Source organism: Crocodylus siamensis, chromosome 12 (genome assembly GCF_052110815.1).
Source record: "Crocodylus siamensis isolate JL-2025a chromosome 12, ASM5211081v1, whole genome shotgun sequence".
Lineage (NCBI taxonomy): Eukaryota > Metazoa > Chordata > Crocodylia > Crocodylidae > Crocodylus > Crocodylus siamensis.
In genome coordinates, this window is record NC_143406.1 from 43,494,981 (window position 1) to 43,513,390 (window position 18,410).

The 18,410-nt window shown below is 40.7% G+C and overlaps 1 protein-coding gene across 2 annotated transcripts in view; it reads left to right on the plus strand.

Moving 5' to 3' along the window:
* Nucleotides 1-18,410, plus strand: part of SDK1 (sidekick cell adhesion molecule 1) — a 671,164-nt gene that overhangs the window by 371,100 nt on the left and 281,654 nt on the right. For both annotated transcript variants that reach the window (XM_090023696.1, XM_090023697.1), the window contains exon 5: nucleotides 14,897-15,030. In XM_090023696.1, coding sequence (XP_089879822.1) covers nucleotides 14,897-15,030 — 134 coding nt within the window. The remainder of the gene's footprint in view (nucleotides 1-14,896; nucleotides 15,031-18,410) is intronic.

An 18,410-nucleotide genomic window follows, 5' to 3' on the forward strand; every position in this document is an offset into this window, starting at 1 on the left:
GGTGTTGCAACAAAGGAGTTCAGTGTTCTTTCTCCCCTTATTTCTGGCAGTACCTTTGTAGTAGAAGTCCCCATCTATGAAAGGGCTAATCGGATGAAGTAAAGCAGCTTTGCCCTTTTGACATAATGATGCTATAAGTTGTCCAGGTATTTGAATATTTACTATTGCACAACTAAAAAAAAAAGATTAAAGTGGGGAGTAGGTCATATGTGCATGCCGAAGTATTGATTTGAAGTAATTCAGAAATAAATGCAGCTGATAGTTTACTTATCTTTCTGTTCATGGGAATACTGCCCACAGTGACAGTAAAAATCCACATGACATGATGTTCTTTTAATTGCATATGATCCCAATTTCTTTTTGGTTATTGAACTAATTTTTATGTATTATAGACTTAAAAGCTAACCATTAATTCCAGGTACAAACTACAAACGTACCCCAAAACAGGTAGAATGTCATTTCTCTGAATTTCTGAGAGCTTCTCTCACAAAACGTTTTACTAATGCACTTAACTGTTATGTCTCGTGAATAAAGATATCCATGGTTATACCAGGTTCAGCTCTGAGTTTATAGAAGGGGATGATCAGACTATTTTTGTTGGATGCAATGTGTATAAAATGTATTTGTAATTTGGAAACTTGGTAAGTTTTATCTCATTGTATTCACTTGTTAGGATTTGCGTCTCTTGACTCCCTGTACATTTGACCACGCACATTTATTTTGTTAATAAGTGACATTTTCTTCTCTCTCTCTCCTTTTTTTAACATAAACCATAGTTTATAGAAGTCTGCAGGTAGTAAGTTATAACAGGCAAGCTGGACCATCTCACCACTCAAGCAACTGCTTTAGATAGATAGCTAAATCCTTTATGGGTCCTAATTGCCTTTGTTTGGCAACCCCCCCCGATGATAGTCTTAGTAATTGGATAGAAGTCATCGTATAGACTAGCACCAAGTTGTGTTGCTGATATTCTGATCCCATGCATCCCTAGAGCTTCCTACATTCTGCTTCATATGGGCTTTTAAGAACACCGTATGGTTGATCATCCTTTTTTCCTGCCTTTTTTGTTATTATATGCCCTGCCTGTGCTAGAAATATGGAATTAGTGGTTCACTTTACATCTCTATAAAAGCCCTGCTTCTTTAGCTGTCCTTTTACACTGCTGTGTTTTCTTTTCTTTTCATAGTTTCATAGTTACTGATTTAAAGCACTTGGAGGTGCTTGTAATGAAGGAACATTCAAAATGAAGAGAGTGATCAACTGACTTGAAAACAATAGAGTAGAAGAAGTTTCAGTGAGGAAATAGGGATTTTATAAGAACCAAGATAAACACATCTGCTACTGAATGTATCTACATGCAATGTGAAATTGTTGAACTGAAGAGATGTAAGGATTGTGCTTGGCAAAGTACTGCAACACCACGAGTTGTTGGAAGACTAGTGTTTGAAATAGAAATGTCTACCCACCCACTGTGTATAAGTCAAGAGATATTAAAGGATTTGAAAACGAGGCGGCAAGAAGAAGTTGTCTATAGCCTGCAGTCATAACAAATGTCTGATGGTGAAAATGAAAAGCAAGAAGCAGAAGTAAGGAAAATTAAGACCAATAATAGTACTTAATCCTTTACATCTTGGAAGCAGTATACAGACTTTAACTATTTAAGCCTCAGAATATACTCTTGAGGTTAAAAAAAAAAAAAGAGAGAGAGAATTATCCCCTTTTTACTGGCAGCAGAACAAAGAGGCTACATAACTTGCCCAAGGCCCCAGGTCAGAGGTAGAACCAGAATTATAGCCCCTCATTCCTGGTTCTCAGGCCTAGGCTCTGTCCTTGCTGTGATACACTGGCATACATCTTGATGGCACAGAAACACCCCCGTGAGTTGGGCATAGACACCTAATTTCTGACAAAAAGGGAACTGGGCAGCACAATAAAACTGGATTAGAAATACCAGTCACCATGAACTGGTGGTGAAGTGAAGCGACGCTGCCAGCTGCTGTATTGACCACTAACTCTTTAATTAAATATTCATAATAAGAACTTGTTAGAATGGATGGCTCCATCATTATCCAGCGCCACTGTAATTTATGGCCTCACTTTGCATGGCAGCCCTGAGATTGTAACACACATCTGCTTACAGTCTTATTTTTGCTTGGTACTTAATGGTTTGGCTCCATGTAGAGGAGAATTAAAATGCTTGTTGAAATTATTGGGCTACTGGACTGACAGTCCTAGACAACAAATCCCTCTGATAATCAACAAAATAAGTATGTAATAGTCTAAGGTAAGAAAAACTTCTCTGGTTTGTTCTTGGATTTTGTCCACCCATCCTGTGACCCTACTTGGCACCTCGATCCTTAAGTGATGCAGCCCTTCCTGCCTGCATCCTGGTATGACATTATAAAGAGGAAGATTCGCCTCTTCTATTGTCACTTGTTCAATACTCTCTTCTGTGCATTGCCCTGTGGCAAGGGCCATGCCATTGCTAATTTGGTTTTGTTCAATGCAGTTCATTGCCACAGCTCACGTTCATTGTTATTTTTCAGCACGTCTGTCAATAAAATAGTGGCAGAAACATGTAAGATGCTTTCGTAGGGAGCTCTTTAAAACCCATCTGTGAACCATATTGTAACAGTCTGTTATGTTTACATATTGTAGCAGAGAGGTAGGTGCCCTTTAATAACACCAAAAATGATTTTTTTCAGAACAGTGAAGTGGAAAAAATTAAAGCAAAAACGATCAGACTTCACCAGTGCTCAGTACAAGGAAAATGGTCCATAGTGATGCAATTTTTGTCTGTGTCTGAAAACTGAGCCCTAAAATCCTCAATGAATACAAACACCTTAGTGGTGTCAGTTTGCTTAGTGGATCACGACCCATGAGCACATCCCAGCAGCTACACTTTGTTTAAATAAGCCATTTATATATTTGAGTATTTCCACTATTCCTCTTTCCAGTGATAGTAGTTAGCTATGTCCATAGCAACAGATAGTGATGTTGCAAGTGGAGTTCAATGAGTTGATTATATGATAAACCAGAGAGCAGAAAACAGATAGTCTGTTTACACACAAATATCTTGACTGCAGTAACAATTTATACAAAGAAAAGAGTTGAAAAGAAAATTGACTTCCTTTTCTCCCAGATTTTTTGGCCTCCATTGTTGGCTGAGTTTCCCATTTTATCTCTAAAAAGTTGGATCTGTTCTTATAGTTGAGAACTACTGTTGTTAGAGCAGCACATTCAGGGAAGCGGTTATCACTGTGGTTCAGTTAGATAACACTTGAGTGCTGTGATTCAAGCGTAGCCATTAAAGGTACTTGCATAAGCTGCCTGAGCTTTGTGCTACTGAATAATCAGAAAAGATTTAACAGAAGAGTAGATGTTTTTGCTGTAATAATTATATCCCATTAAAGAGGGACTAAAATAGGGAGAAACTTGCAAGATAAAGAACTTTTAAACAAAAAAGCTATTTTCTTTGCTTATCGAGTGGGGGTTTTGTAATTTTTTTGGCTTATTATTGAAGTTTGTTTCTGAATAGCATTACCTCTCACTAGAGAACATCTCCTTTGTGATGTACTGTGTGATCTTAATCCTATATTTAAGGTGTCACACTGTAATGAGTTTGGGTATGCTGCTTTTCTCTCATTCTCACTATTTGCCACAGGAAGCCATCCTTCCTAATTTGTTTTCTTTCTCTTTGTTCAGTGTGGTTGCCCTTATTTTTAAATCGCCCTTAGTTTGAAATGCAGGAGTGTCTGGTTCATTCATTGTCCATATGAGCATAGTAGTAAAGCATACTGAAAATAAATATGTTGGGGAGCCTGTCCTAAGAGGCCCATCCTCAAAGCAAGAATAAGCCCTTTGTCATTGCTTTAGGAGAAAGGAGAAATTGCTGTAGAAATTAGGAGTCAGAGAAGACTCCTAATTTCAGCCAGCAGCAGGGACTGAAGAGTTGTAGGTTTCCCTCAAACCTAAGCATTTCAAAACATGTAACTCTGGGACTCAGTTTAAAAAAAAAAAGTCAACATGGTTTGGGAAATGAGCTGGCAAATACCCTTGGAGGGAGCCCTAAATGGTTAAAGAAATAAGCAAAAAGAACCCCATAAAGGACATACATTGGGATTTGGTTAGGAAGTAAATGTTATGTAGAATAGTCATTCCTGATTCATTCCCGATGGGAATGCCCTTATTTTAGAATAATGGCACCTGTTTCTGACTTTGCAATCTCCTTCAAAAATGGATTAAACTAATTTGGAATAAAGCACTCATCTTTTGCAATAAGCATTTGTTTGCAAGGAGCTAAGAGTTATTTTGGAATAAACCCCTGCATTGATAGAATCAAAGCAACAAGGAGGACGCCTGTGTATTGAGAGACAAAATCACCTAACTTCAACTCTCCATCTAATAAAGTGGCCCCTGGGCTACAGTACAACTTGGCCTCAGGATATGTTAGCCCGCATGTTGGCAAGGCTCTTCAGTGATGTTAGACTAACTCACTTCTGCTAATTTGATTGGCAACCACATTTCTTTTATGGATCAAGATAGCTTAGGGAGCAGAGCACAGACTAAGGGAAGAGACAAACAAGCGGTGGATCCAAACAAGCCGTATGGAAGTCTAATTCCCCTAACCACAGTAGAAAGGAGGAGGAGTGGAGAAGGGCAGTCAGAGCTTGCCAGCCTTCTGCTATTTATTTCTTGTATTTTAGAGGTTCTCTAAGAACGGGACAGCTTGGTTGCCAGAAACAAGTGGATTATTTTGGTTTCTTACCCGACCCTTATGTGGAAAGTGTGGAAAACAGCCACTGAAAATTGCAAGCTTGTAAATAACACACTCATTTGCAAATATAAAACCTTGATTCTGGAAAAGGACATTCTCTTGGTCTGTGTTACGTGGTTGTGTGCGTATCCGTCAGCCTTTTCTTTCTTCCATCTTATTTTATACTCCCTTTTCAGTGGTTGGCCAAACGTCATCTTTCTTTTATTTTATCTGTGGGTAAGGATGCCTTTCCCAACCACTGTCAAGTCCCTTGGCTATCATGGGCTTCCCCCCCTCCTGTTTTTTTCCTTGTATATCTGGGTGAGAGTTTCTTCTCTAACTTCCTAGAGAAATCAGTATTTTTGATTGATATCTATATTTTAGTTTTTCTGTTACACTCACTATTGTGGGTATCAAGCACTTCCCAAATACATAGAAGTATAAATACAAAGAAATTTGTTTCTTCTCTTTTCCTTCCAGTATGAAGGGATTTTTACTTCTTTCTGCTTTCTTTCTTCTCAGCTTTATTGTAAGGAGATTAGAGCAAGGAGTAGATTTTTTTGCGCTTTGCTATGAGACACAGGGTTTTGTTTTCACTGTGACTTCTCCTGGGATTGAGTTCATGATTTCTGCTCTAGTTGCTGAGCAAGATCTGTCTTTTGGTATGCTTATGTCTGAAGGTCATTCTTGAGATTAACAGATTGAATGGAAGATAGCTGTCATAGTCAAGATGATGGAAGGTGAGTAGGTTGCTGTGGCAATTTGGACCAATCCTATAGAGGTTTTTGAAAATGAGAGTTGAAATCTAGAATTAGACTCAATATTCAGGAAGGAGCCATTGAAGAAAACAGGGTTTCTGTGTTGTTGAAGTAACTATAGCTACTTATGTTTAATGGTTTCATAGTTTGGTACATACGGGTATTGGCATTGAGCCTCAAGGACGTGAATATAGATTGAGTCACCATGGAAAACTCTGACTCCTGTTGAAGAAAGTGTAACTTACCTGCCAATCATTAATGACAAGGGACATTATTGTAGCCATGGCTACTTGTGTATCTAAATACAGTGGCATGTTTAGCAGAACCCCAGTACTCAAGACTGTCTCAAGGAACCCAAAGCAGAGCACACTCAATGTAGAGTAACGTTATGGCAGCAGTTCCAAGACTATTCCTTTATTTTCTTACATGAAGAATGAAATCATTAACAATGTTAACCCCTGATTTAGACAAAAAATGGAGTGGTTCACACATCTCAGGGCTATTTCAAATGTAATACATACCTTTGGAGAGAGCTGCCTTCTATGAATGGTACCCATCACTATTATTTCTCTATCCTGGGACAAAAAAAGTCCTATTACAGACTGCCTACTTACGTTCGCAACAAAATATCAGTAGGGAATTTCAAGAGAAATTATACTTTTTCTATGGACTATGATATATAGCCGTAACTGCCTGCCACCCACCCCACTTCAAGTTATGGTAGACACCACAGCAATGTACGAAAGAGATATCTGAAATGGGCAAGCCCTCAAGGGAGATTTCCAGTTCTTTGGAACCAAAACTAAAGCAGTAGAACTCAAAAACCCAGTTTAAAAAAAGGGAACACTTCCTCATCTCTTTTCCTCCTCTGGAAATGATGGTCCCCAGAACCTAGATGTGAACTTCAGCTCAAAGTTATAGCTAGCCTGTTCACATTGTTCCTTACTATCCAACCATTGCCAAAACTTTTTGGTTTCTTGTCCTTACTGCAGTTTGCCTTTTATTTTCTTTGGATGTTTTTCACTTTGCATCCTGGAAAGGGCATTTCTCACGGTACAGGTGTGAACTGCAAATTTATTTTGTTACGTGTGAAAGGAAGATCAGGACAAGCATCTATGAGACCCAGAGACTGTAAGAACAAACATATATGAGAAACTTCGCTGGCTTTAAAAACCCGGGAAAGGAAAAAATAAGATTTTTATGATGATTGTCCAACAGACTAAGAAGAGACACAGTGATTAGGAATTTATTATTATCTTTTTTCACAGGCACCATAGTGTCTAGGAACACCAGTCACTGATCTAGACATTGTTGTGGTAAGCAGTGTACAAAAACCAATCAGAAAGGCAGCGTCTGCCCCAGAAAGTTTACGTTGTAAGTTGATGCTGCATTTGGTATGCTGTAGGCCTTGATTTCTGAGATAGGCTTAGTAGTCAACAATATACATATTTTAAATAAACAGCTGATTTGTAGTATTTAGTACCTGAAATCTGAGTAATTTGTTTTGCTCAATGAGACCCAACTGGGACCCATTGCTCTCTGTTGCTATGGATATGTTGTAAAGTAACGAAGTTGATAATGCTTCTTTCTAGGATTAAGTCCTGAGGAAATTGGGCTGTTAGAAGGAAAATTGTATGTACATAAAATGCTGATTAATAATTTCCCAAAGGACATGGAGAAAGCACAGAGGATATATCTTACTCTGTCAAGGCAAATTCACGCTGACTTTAGTGGAGCCAGGATTTCACTAAAATGGTTGTACTTTTAATATGACATGACTAAATATTTTCCCAACAGGAGAAATCCCTCTGGGAATCCGTCAGCAATTACATCATTATTATTCTTTAATCTCTTAATTTCCTCATAGCATCCCCGTTATAAAGAGATATCAGTCCTTGTCGGGAGGGATCAGTTCTTGTTATGTGATATAAACAAAAGTTTTAAAAAGGAATAGAGATTTTCTGGCATTACTGTCTTGTAAAGAGGGATTTGATGCTTCTATTAGCTGTGTACTAGCATTGAAAAAGCAGCTTTATTGAGGCCTTTTTACTGGTTACTATCATTGCATGCAGGCTCATGAACAGATGGCTCTCTCTTAAGAAGAGGCTGAATCAGGTTACTCTATAATTTTCATTTTATTACTGTGACAATTAAGTAATCTAACATCATCCATTTATCCAGCAATCTGGTAACCAAAAATGTAATCAGTATCTAACTTCCTGAAAGTTAATCCCTTCTATTAAATATGTACCTGTTTTTCCCCCCATTATTCATCTTTTTTAAGCAACATGTACCAATTTGGTCATCTTACCGTTTTATTGGGCTAGTTTGTTTGTCTCCCTATGAAGATCAAATCATTTTCATTTTTAGATGTTTCAGGGTGCCTAAATGTTGTTTTTAATGGGAATCATGGAAATCCCAGAGAACCTATCAAATACTTAAATACCGTTACAAATCTAGCCTTGTCTCCTTACACTCTCCACTGCTCCTCCCATGTTCCCTTCTCAGTTGTCTTCATGATCAAGGAAGATTTTGTGCCTTAACCTTCCCACCCGTTAAACACCAGTTATTTATAGTCTGTGATGCACACATGTGGCAGAAATTGTTTGCATTTCAAACAAAATTATTTTGCTTTTCAAGAGTGGTACTTAGGTGTACCATCTAATGGAAGTGCGCATTATTCTCCATATAATTGCTGTTGTTCCCTAGACCATTTCCTGAAGATCCAGAGAGCTTTTCCTCATTTCTCAATCAAAAGATGCCATATTAAATATAACTTTTCCTGCTCTTGATCCTGAAGGATAAAAAATGACAGTATCCTAGATAGCATGTCTCTGGTCCCATGGTAGACTTGCCTTAAAACAGCAGTAGCTACATTTTTAAATGATTTATTGCATATAAGCTACTGACACATTAAGACCAATCTCTCCAGTTGTCTTCTTCAAATATGCAGTTAAGCTCAACAGCCAGGAATCAGCTGTGTGTTTGGAATAATAGTGCAGTGCCAACATAATTAAAAAGTTGTAATAGAAAGTGAAAATATGCAGTAATTCCAGTTAAAAAATGTAATGTAACTTTAGGGCCACTTTTCAGTGCTGCTGTGGTAAATATCAGGGCCTACATCTTCAAAGTGCATTCAAAACATTGATTAATTAATCTTTACAATGTGACTAATTAATCCTCCCAATGCAAGGAGGCACTTTTGAGTTCTAATCTGGAAAGGGGCTAAAGCTTGAGGGCCTCATACGCTGATGTTTCACTTCAGAACTATCTCTAACAAGTAAAATTCAAACATTGAATTTACACTGAAGACTTAGAGAAGCTGAAATGAAATCAATAATTCAATTCAGAGTGTTTAATTTAAGATTAATTGGGCTATTTAATTAAAGATCCAAAAGGGTTCTATCTTCAATAATTTCATATCTTTAGTATCGTCTCTAACTCCAGTTTCCTGTGCATTCATACATATTGGACTTTTCACATTACTATGATGATGTAATATATAATGTGTGGTCCTTTCCTATAGCATTTCCTTTGCAAAGGAGTTATTTAAATCCATGTGGTCTTACAAAGTCCTTTTCATTTCACCTATGTAGCTTAATTCATCTGGGCATTCTACGAAATCAACTATATTTTGTGCACTATGGGCGTATCTATACCAGATGCTTACTGTGAATTAGCCTAACAACACTGCGCAGTAGCATGTCACAGCACAGACCATGCTAATAGCTTACTGTGCAGTGTTATTAAGTTAATGTGCAGTAATTGTCACTAAATAACCGTGCGCCAGTGCTACTGTGCAGTAACTCTAGGTACTGCGCATTTAGTTAGTACTTTATTAAGGAAGTACTAAACTAAATTTGCATTATCTAAGGCACATTAATGAATGTATAGATGTGCCTGATATATAAGAAAATTAGGGCTGTCAGTTAATGCACACGATTAACAAGTTAATAGTTGTTCACGTTAATTTTTTTAACTTGCTAGTTGAGCTTGTGGTTTTGGCGCCCATTCCCGGTCACTGCTGCCTCTGGGCTGCCCTGCAGGGGAGCGGTGGAAACGCAGAGGACCACAGGGCAGCTTGGGCATGGGCTCTGGGCGGATGCAGTGGGGAGGAGGGGCGCACAAAGACACAGACACACAGCTGTAGCCTGCATACAACCAGAAACAGAGCGTGATGGCATGTGCAATGGTGCCCAACAGGCAAGTCTACGAAGGGGAAGAGGCATCAGGGAGGGAAGGGGTATGGAGGGGCAGATTGAGGCCCTCACAGTGAGGGAAGAAGTGAGGCAAAGACAGGGGCTAGGGTGAATGGGGCCCTGAAGCTGGGGTGGGCTGTGGGACAGAGCTGCGGGTGGCTTGCCTAGGGGTGCGGGGTGGGGGCTCCTGCTGCTGCACACCCCCTGGGGGAGACGGAGGGACATGTGGCCCCCCCAGATTTGTGCATAGAGTGGGGGTGGGCTGCTGCTGCAGGCTGGGGCTCTGTGCCCCACTGCCTTTGCCTCGGGAGATGCTCGCTGGTTGCGCTGTGCCCCCTGCTCTGCATGGTGTTGCGTGGCTCCCAGGGCAACAGCAGCAGGGTGCAGAGCCCAGCACAGAGTGGCAGCCCACCTTTGCCCTGCACACAGATCTGGGGGCCACGTTCCCCCGTGCCTCCCCTGGGGTGTGCGCAGCAGCAGGAGCCTCCCCATGCTCCTGGATAAGCCACCCATGGCTCTGTCCCATGACCTGTCCCGGATGCCCCAGATCCTGCCAGGGTGTGCAGGAATGCCCCTCCCTGGGCTCCCAACCCCACACTTGGCCACAGCCTCCCACACCTTCACAAATTCCCCCATACACCCCCAAACTGTACAGAGTACCTGCATAATTTTGCATAACTTTGAGTTTTTCTGCACATAATTTTAAGGTTTTCACTGTGCAATTCAAATCGTGATTAATTTTGACTTTTTTTTAACCATGCAACTAATTGCAATTAAATTTTTCAATCATTTGACAACCCTAGAAAAAATACTTTTTCTTAGTAAACCCTTAGTAAATGCATCTTAACACTTCCTTTGCCTTTCATTCCTGAAGAATAACTATGAGTTATGTGCTTTATTCCCCATCATTTAGGGAATTCCCAACCAGTTCATTATACCATTTGAATTAATAATAAGAAGGTACCAGTATGTCTCACCAGAATTGCAGTACCATGTGTAAGGCTTTTGGTTTTAACTGCAGCCTGTATCACGCCTGTCTGAAATTTATTTCAGTATTTTAAAATAATGTTCCTTACTGCTGTATCTTCTTTATAATAACCATAGTAGAAACAAATGTAATATCCATGGTATTTAAATATTCCATTATTAATATTCCATTATTCCAGTATTAAAAAGGAAATTTCTCTTTAGCCTATTTGCTTTATTAAATGTGGTATTAATTACATTTCCTATCCTCATTGTGTAAATCTATCACACATTTCCTTTGATTAAATTTCTAAGTCAATTAAGCTAGTACAATTCTATTCAATGTAGAAAAGTTATCCCAAAGGGTATTTCTAATAATATTTTTGAATGAAAACTATTTAAAATATGATACTTGGGGCCAGATCCTCAGTTAATATAGAATAGCTCAGCTGAATTCAGTAGAATTCTTTCAATCAGTTCCAGGTGGCAGTATGTCTTCCTATGATTACCTGGAGGTTTATCTCCCATTAATTTCTGGCATCTTTGAAAATGTTCATTGCTGTCTGTCTAATGATCATAAAAGCAAAATGTCAAGAATAAAACAAACACAGTATTTGTACATTGTTCAAGCAGAAGCTTTGATCTTTCCATAGTAATTTTGTAGTACTATTTGGAAATATATGTTCCTTCTATTTCTGTCTCTTCTGAAAAAAGTCCAAAAACAAAATAATTGTGCCTTAATTTAACCAGACCAAGCAGGCACGTTTGTACGAGGAATATTTCCTATTGATCTATTGGTTAAATGATAAAGCATTCAGATTCTTTGAGGAAGTTGGTGTATACATTTGTGCCGTGCGGTCTAATCAGTCAATTATGCCTAGATATGTTCCTTTAATATATTAGTAACAGCAGTTTTTATTTTTTATTTATTCTTAACTTTGTTACATGATCCAGGACCCTTGATATATTATCAAAGAATATCTTCAGGGAACCTACTAAATGCCTAAAACATTAAAGAAAAAATATAAGAGAGACAGTGTTGTTGAGAAATTAGCCCCGAACCCTTACAAGCCATTTGCATTTGCCTAACTTTCTTAGGGGGTTGCTACCAGTTCATAAAGTCAAGCACATAGATAAGTCTATGCAAGCTCAGACTCTACGGTAAAATGGTTCTTTAAAAGTAATGTAGCTCCTATTATAGGATTCAATCATTAGTTCATCAATTTTTTTGAAATGTTGGGCTTGTGCTACTAGATAACCATTGATAAAAAGCCCATTCATTAACAGTTGTAAAAGTCCCATTTCATATCTTTGGCAGCTGCACTTTTGATAACAATTACATTATAATTTTCTCATTTATCTGAGCTTTTTTCTAGACCTAGATTGCGTAGGGAAAAAATTCACATTTCCTCTAGTCAAAAATGTCTGTGTTTATATTAAGAATGTTCCTCAAATGATGTGCTGTCTGTTAATGTCCTCTCTGAACGTTGCAGACTAGTAAGTTAAATATTCCACCAGTTTCCAGGAGGGAAATATAAGATGTGGAGGAATGAATAAAGTGACTTAACCGAAAGAACAGAGGGTCCAATTCTACCTCCCTTACTCAAGCTGAATGGTAATTTATTCCACAACTGCTCCCATCAATTCTGTCAGTCTAAATTGAGCCCTCATTTTATGCAGCTGTTCAGGAAAGCAGTGGCCTCCTAACTCCTGCTTCCACTCCCTCCCCACTTGCACAGCTCTGATACTCTGTGAGGCTAGCTCGAAAAATGGCTCCAGCACAGCTGACTGAGTGGAGGTCTGGATGCAGGGTACTTTGTAAGGAGCCAAGTTGGGGGGGAGGATCAGGAAGCAGTTGTAACCAGTGCTCTTCATTCTTCATCTTTTTGTGCCACCCAGACTGAAAGGGCAAACAGACTTCTTGTCCTTTTTCCCTTAAGAAAGGCCCAGCTAGGTCCAGGATCTAATCAAAGCCATTGGGTACCAGTGCTGCCCCATGGAGAGGTGTACCAAAACTTTATTTTGCTTCCTGGAAATCCTGTGTTCTGTTTTTGACCTCGGGTGTTGTTTTTACTCTGTTACGTGTGCCTGCTTTTGATCTGACTTGGACAACTGCAGCCAGCCTGTGTCCCGTCCGTGAACCCTATTATGAAACTTCTGTTTTCCCCCTACCAGAATCTAGGCAGGTATTTCTTGTGAAAGAATAGCCACAAGCTGTTGTATGAGGAAGTCTGAATGTTCGTTCTTCTGGCTCTTAATGGCTTTGAATGGCTCCAGTCCTGTTAAATTGAGCTAAGCAATTGCACCGCAATTCTGGGTTTGAAATCTAATCTACTGGGTGATATAATATTGTGTTCCCATTAGATGACCATTAAGACAATCTCATCTTTTATATTTAAGATATAAAGAATCCCTAAATGTTAGTGCAGCAAAAGCAAGAGCACAGGCTTGAACTGTGTTGTCATTGCAAACCAGAAAAAGACACATACATTTTTAGAAAGGGACTCAGTAGAAAGAGTCTAGTTTATCTCAAGCATTTTGACTTTTACATATTGTCTCCTGATTTACAGTGTGGGTGCATCTACACATGCAAAAGATCTGGGAGCAGTTTACTCTCAAGTAAACTACTTGAGAGTAATTGCTCCCAGGCACATGCCTACACTTGCAGGGGTGTGGGAACAGGTTTGCTGCTCCAAGCAGTAGACTGCTACAAGTCCCTATGGCTCTTCAACCAGCCCCTGCAGCTGCTGGGGGGGCTCTGCCTGAGTGTGGACAAAGTCCCCCTGCCCCAGCAGTAGGGAGCTCCCAGCCCCCACTCTGATCTCTTAACCCTAATCCTTATCTCCTAACCCGGGCCCCATAACTACAGGGCTCAGGCTAGGAGAGAAGGATCTCCCAGCCTGGGTCCTTGGATTGTGTGGCTCAGGCTGGGAGATCCTTATCTCCTGTGGGTCTGGGTCCTGTAACCGGGTCCTGAGACAGCAGGACTCAGGCTGAGAGATAAGGATCTCCCAGCCTTGGCCCTGTTGCCAGGGCAGGGAGGCATTGTCACTGCCCAGGCTCTCTTGGTAGAGCCCACCCCAGCAGCAGGTAGCTCCTGGGAGCAGGGAGCAACCTCCCACCCCCTGTTGCCCGACTGACTGGGAACACGTTTGCTCTCAGTCATATGTCTACATGTGCGCTACGGTGCAGTTACTAATCATGATTAAATTTGCTACTTGCATTTGCAGATAGCAGATTTATTCATAATTAGAGCCCATTACTGCGCAGTAAGCATCTGCATGTGTAAATGCAGATGCTTACTGTGCAGTAATTAGCTCTACTGTGCAGTAAAGCATCTCATGTAGACTCACCCTGCATCTAACATAGTCAAAGAAAAGACCATACCATTTATCTAAAATGCAAACAAGCTGACCTGATTGCAGGTCAGATGAGTAGCGCTCATGAAGTAGTTTGTGGAGACATCTGTTATGTAGCAGCCTTAAGCAAGAGTAAACTTATATTAAACCGTGGCATTTATTGACTCCCTCAGGAGTGTACCACCACTAACTACACACTCGTGCTTTCTTACCTGGTTTAGAGTAAATAATTTTGCTCTTCCCTCACTCTGTACACATGACTCCTCAGCTGAGCATATTAATTAGTCTCTTGTTCCAGCTCTTGCTCTTTGTATATGAAGCGTAGCTAATTAACCCAAGCCATAAATATAGAACATTTACCTCCTGAGATTCTTTTGTCTTTGATTTTTCACTGAGTGGGATGTTCCTATTCCCAGAATACTGACCCTTAATAGGGTAGTTTTCATTTGCTGGAAAGGTTTCAAGGGTATGCAACAAAATGCTGCTTGCCAGGATCTTCTGCCACAACTGTATGGACCACCAGTTATAATGCTGCATTGTCATTTATTGTTCCTTACCTAGCTTCTTACTGCCACTTATATTTTTTATCTCACAGTATAACTTTCTGGGTGCCACTATAAACATCTTACACGTTAAACTAAACAGAGAAAAGGCTTAGACACTTCAAAGACTCAGAAGCTCTTAAATACTGTCCCTGGATGTGTTTGAAGTTAGAGGCCTGTTCTCCAGTTCAAGGCATCTCTGCATAGATGACCTATGGATATCGTACAGTCTTGTCATAACTGAGGTTCTCCACAGTTTCTGCTAAGTTATATTGTTTGTTCCTATTGTAATGCAATATTTTGCTTTCCTAAACAGAGCCATAACACTGGAGAACCAGCTGGTGATCCTCACAACCTCAGTGACCGACTCAGGTGGCTATTGTGTCCAGGCTGTTAATGAAAAGAATGGAGAAAACAAGACAAGTCCCTTTATTTATCTGAGCGTAACACGTAAGTATGGAAATCCTGCTGAATATACTTTGGTACTGAGGTCACGAAAAATGTTCCCAAGGTTTGCATCCTCAAAAGAACTTTACTAGCAAGGGCCTGAATGGAACTGAGCTTTTCATGTTCATGGTGGAGCAAGCTCAACTCCTCAGGAATCAGTGGGAGTTGAAGGTGCTTAGCAAGTTGCAGCATCTATCCAAAGCTGTTCTCCTGATGGTTTCTTAAGACATACTTATTTTAAACAAAAGCAGTTCAAGTACATGAAGATCACCCTGTATGTTTGTAAGTGAATGGCCCAGCTTAGTACATTTTCTTTTGTGTTTTAAGTTCTTGACATCTACAGACTGGTTGTTTTCTGTTGTACCCAACATACCCAGTGGAAGGCATTGTTATTAACAAGCCCTGTTTCTAGCCCATGAAGTTATGCCTGTCTGGTGTTATCATATATTTCTTGTTGTGGATCAGGAGGAGTCTTGTGGAGCCACGGTCTGACTATAGACAGGGCTCACAGATCCTCCAGGTTCCCAAAAGCTTTGAGAACCCCCGATCTATGAAGTCTGTATGGTGAGGCTGCTCCAGAGCTTCACACCCTAGCAGATTTAGGATCACTGGGATATCTGCATGGCAGGTTGAAACTAGAGCTACAGACCTTGGAAGCCCTCTGGGCTTTCTGTGTACGTAGTACAGATCCTCAGAAGCAATGTGCATGATGGAGCTTCTCCAGACCCAGCCCTGAAATCACAGCCATGGGGCCATCCACACAACAGGGCTTCCCTAGAGCGGCAGAACCTGGAAGCTTCAGTTTCACAACCTGTATGTTTCTATGAAACATTTCAGTTTTGACAGAATATTAATTTGTGATACAAACCTGTTTTATCATAAAATTACCAACCAGCTTGTGAAGAGGTGACAAAAGCCTCTTTAAATCTGCAGCCGCATAGGGAAGCAACTTATCTTCCTTGCTATAGCTGGCAACAACGAGGGACTGGAAGCTGCCACAGGAGGCCCGCTTTACTAGCAGCTGATCCATCCAGATTAGATCTCCCCACAGCTGTTCTGGTATTTCTGGCCCACCACTGAGACTGGAAGACGGGCAAGATGAACTCTGGAGGGGAACTCAAATACTAGAGCATTGGGATGCCGGAGCAGAAAACCCAGGAGCTGGGGACAGGCCCGATTCTCAGACTGAGAGCTCAGAAATGCTCTGATAACCTGGGACACCAGTGCTGAGTCTGAAGCAGCAAGAGCAGCAAGAAGAGCCAATAGGAAGCCACACCAAGAGAATGAGGCCGCTGTGAGAAACGCGGCAGCACTCCAAACAAGGTCTTTTGTTTGCTTTTCTGTTTATTTTAGTTTTGGATAGGGTGGAGCCTATTAGTATGAGTCCCTGCCACCTGGTGGACAGAGAAGGAAAAGCCAGCAACAATCTTGGACTGGACAGACGCTGGGGCAGGAGTCATACTCCCATACTCAAATGAAGAAGAGTTAATAAAGGGCCAGGAAAAGGGCCCATCCCTCATGGGGAACTCACCTGTGCTGAGGAGGTGCTGGGGGCTGATGCTGAGGCATCTAAGGGAAAGGTAGATGCCCAAGCTTAAAGGCAAAATCGGCCAGATTTTCTCTTATGTTCCTTTTTGATTTCCTTTATGCGATAGGGCCGGGCCGTTGGGAGTAGCCTGTGCCCTCAGGATCAACTTGTGCTGTTGAAGGAGGGCACCGTCAGTGGTCATAATGGCCCTTTGGGCTGAAAGACTTACCTGAGTTCCAGTTTCCTGATTTGTGTTGTTCTTCATTTTTCTTCCATTTACCACGCCTCGACAGAATGACCATCAGGACTAGCTTAGCTGCCATATCCTTGAGTCAAGCCCAAGCTGACTGCAGGTCTAAAGGATCAAAGAAAAGAAAGAGAACCCCCACTGACAGCCAAGGGCATGAGAAAAACTTTAACAGCTGGGTGGCACTTGGACAAGGTGTAGGGGAGGTAGGAGTCCCAAAGAAAAATCAGACGAGGTGCATCTGGGTCAACACACAGCAGATTAGACCACCTCTCAACAAACAAATCTTCAGCACCAAGACGTGGCAGGCAAGAATCAGGTGACCTTTGCTGAATGTTTGAACTGGGTGAGTCTGCTTCCTCCTGGCCCAGTCTCGCCAGGTACAGGTGTGCCGGGGCCCATGGCCCTATCCTGTACGGGGCCGACACAGCTCTATCAGAAAACTATTCTGCAAGAAGCCCAGGAGCAAAAACGGTGTTTATACAATATATCCCCAATTCTGCGACAGCCCATTTAGGTGGGGAGCAATGAATGAGGTCTCTAACACTCAGCAAGATAGAGAGTCAAATCTGGGTTGTTATCTCAGTTTTGCTACTGACTTGTACTGTGTGATTAGGTGCCTAGGTGATTCTTTTCCATACCTCAGTTTTTCTTTCTAGAACAGATACTATAATAGGTAGCCATCCTTCCATACCATGAACAGGTTTGGATGTACCCGTTCTATGGGTACTATGTAAATAATAAGTAATCTTTGTGTTTCTGGAACTTAGGTGTATCAAAGCAGCCAGGTACCCAAGGCAGCAGGACACATTGGGGCAGTGATGAGTGATATTTCTTTCCCCCATTTCCCCTCACCACCCCTCTCCAAGTGAGCATCAGGGGCAGCTGCCCTAGTTAGACTATTATCTGGAAGTAAATGAGCATGCCTACTTGTATTTTAGTGATTTTTCATTTTTAAATCAGGCTTATTATTGGTATTATGTAAATAGCAGTGTACTTCCCAGCATAATTTCATACCTTATCTAGTGTTTAGAAACAGTGATTACATGTGCATGGTATGCCCATTACAGAACAGAAGGCATCAAGGCCATATGGAAAAGAAGGCCTTGTTTTTTGGGTTTGTTTGGTTTTTTTTAATGATGCATGCTAATATGAATACAAAGGCTATTCAGAGTGTGAATGATAGAAAGGATCTTAAGGACAACAGAAGCTTGAGGTCTGAAGCTGGACAACAAAACCCAAACAGATGGTCACTGGAGTTTTAAATTTCCTTGATGGTGCCTGAAATTATTAGCATTTATTGTGTGTTGGAGAGTAATAGAATAGGCTTTTAAGGGATTACAAATTTTTTTTTTTTTTAAGTAAACAACCTATTTAGAGATGGCTATCCTGAGCTTAGACCCAAGGAAAAAAGAAACATCTGAGACCAATTTAATAGAGGCAAATGAACTTCAGGGGTCCAGTGATCTGTTAATTATCAGATAGGAGATGGTCCTGAAGGTATGTTAAAAAAACAAAGCGGTTGTAGTAGAGATATGCTAGACTTCAAAAAAGACATATTTTGAAGGAATGCTAATGAGCTGTGGCAAGATGATTGGAAGCAGCCTT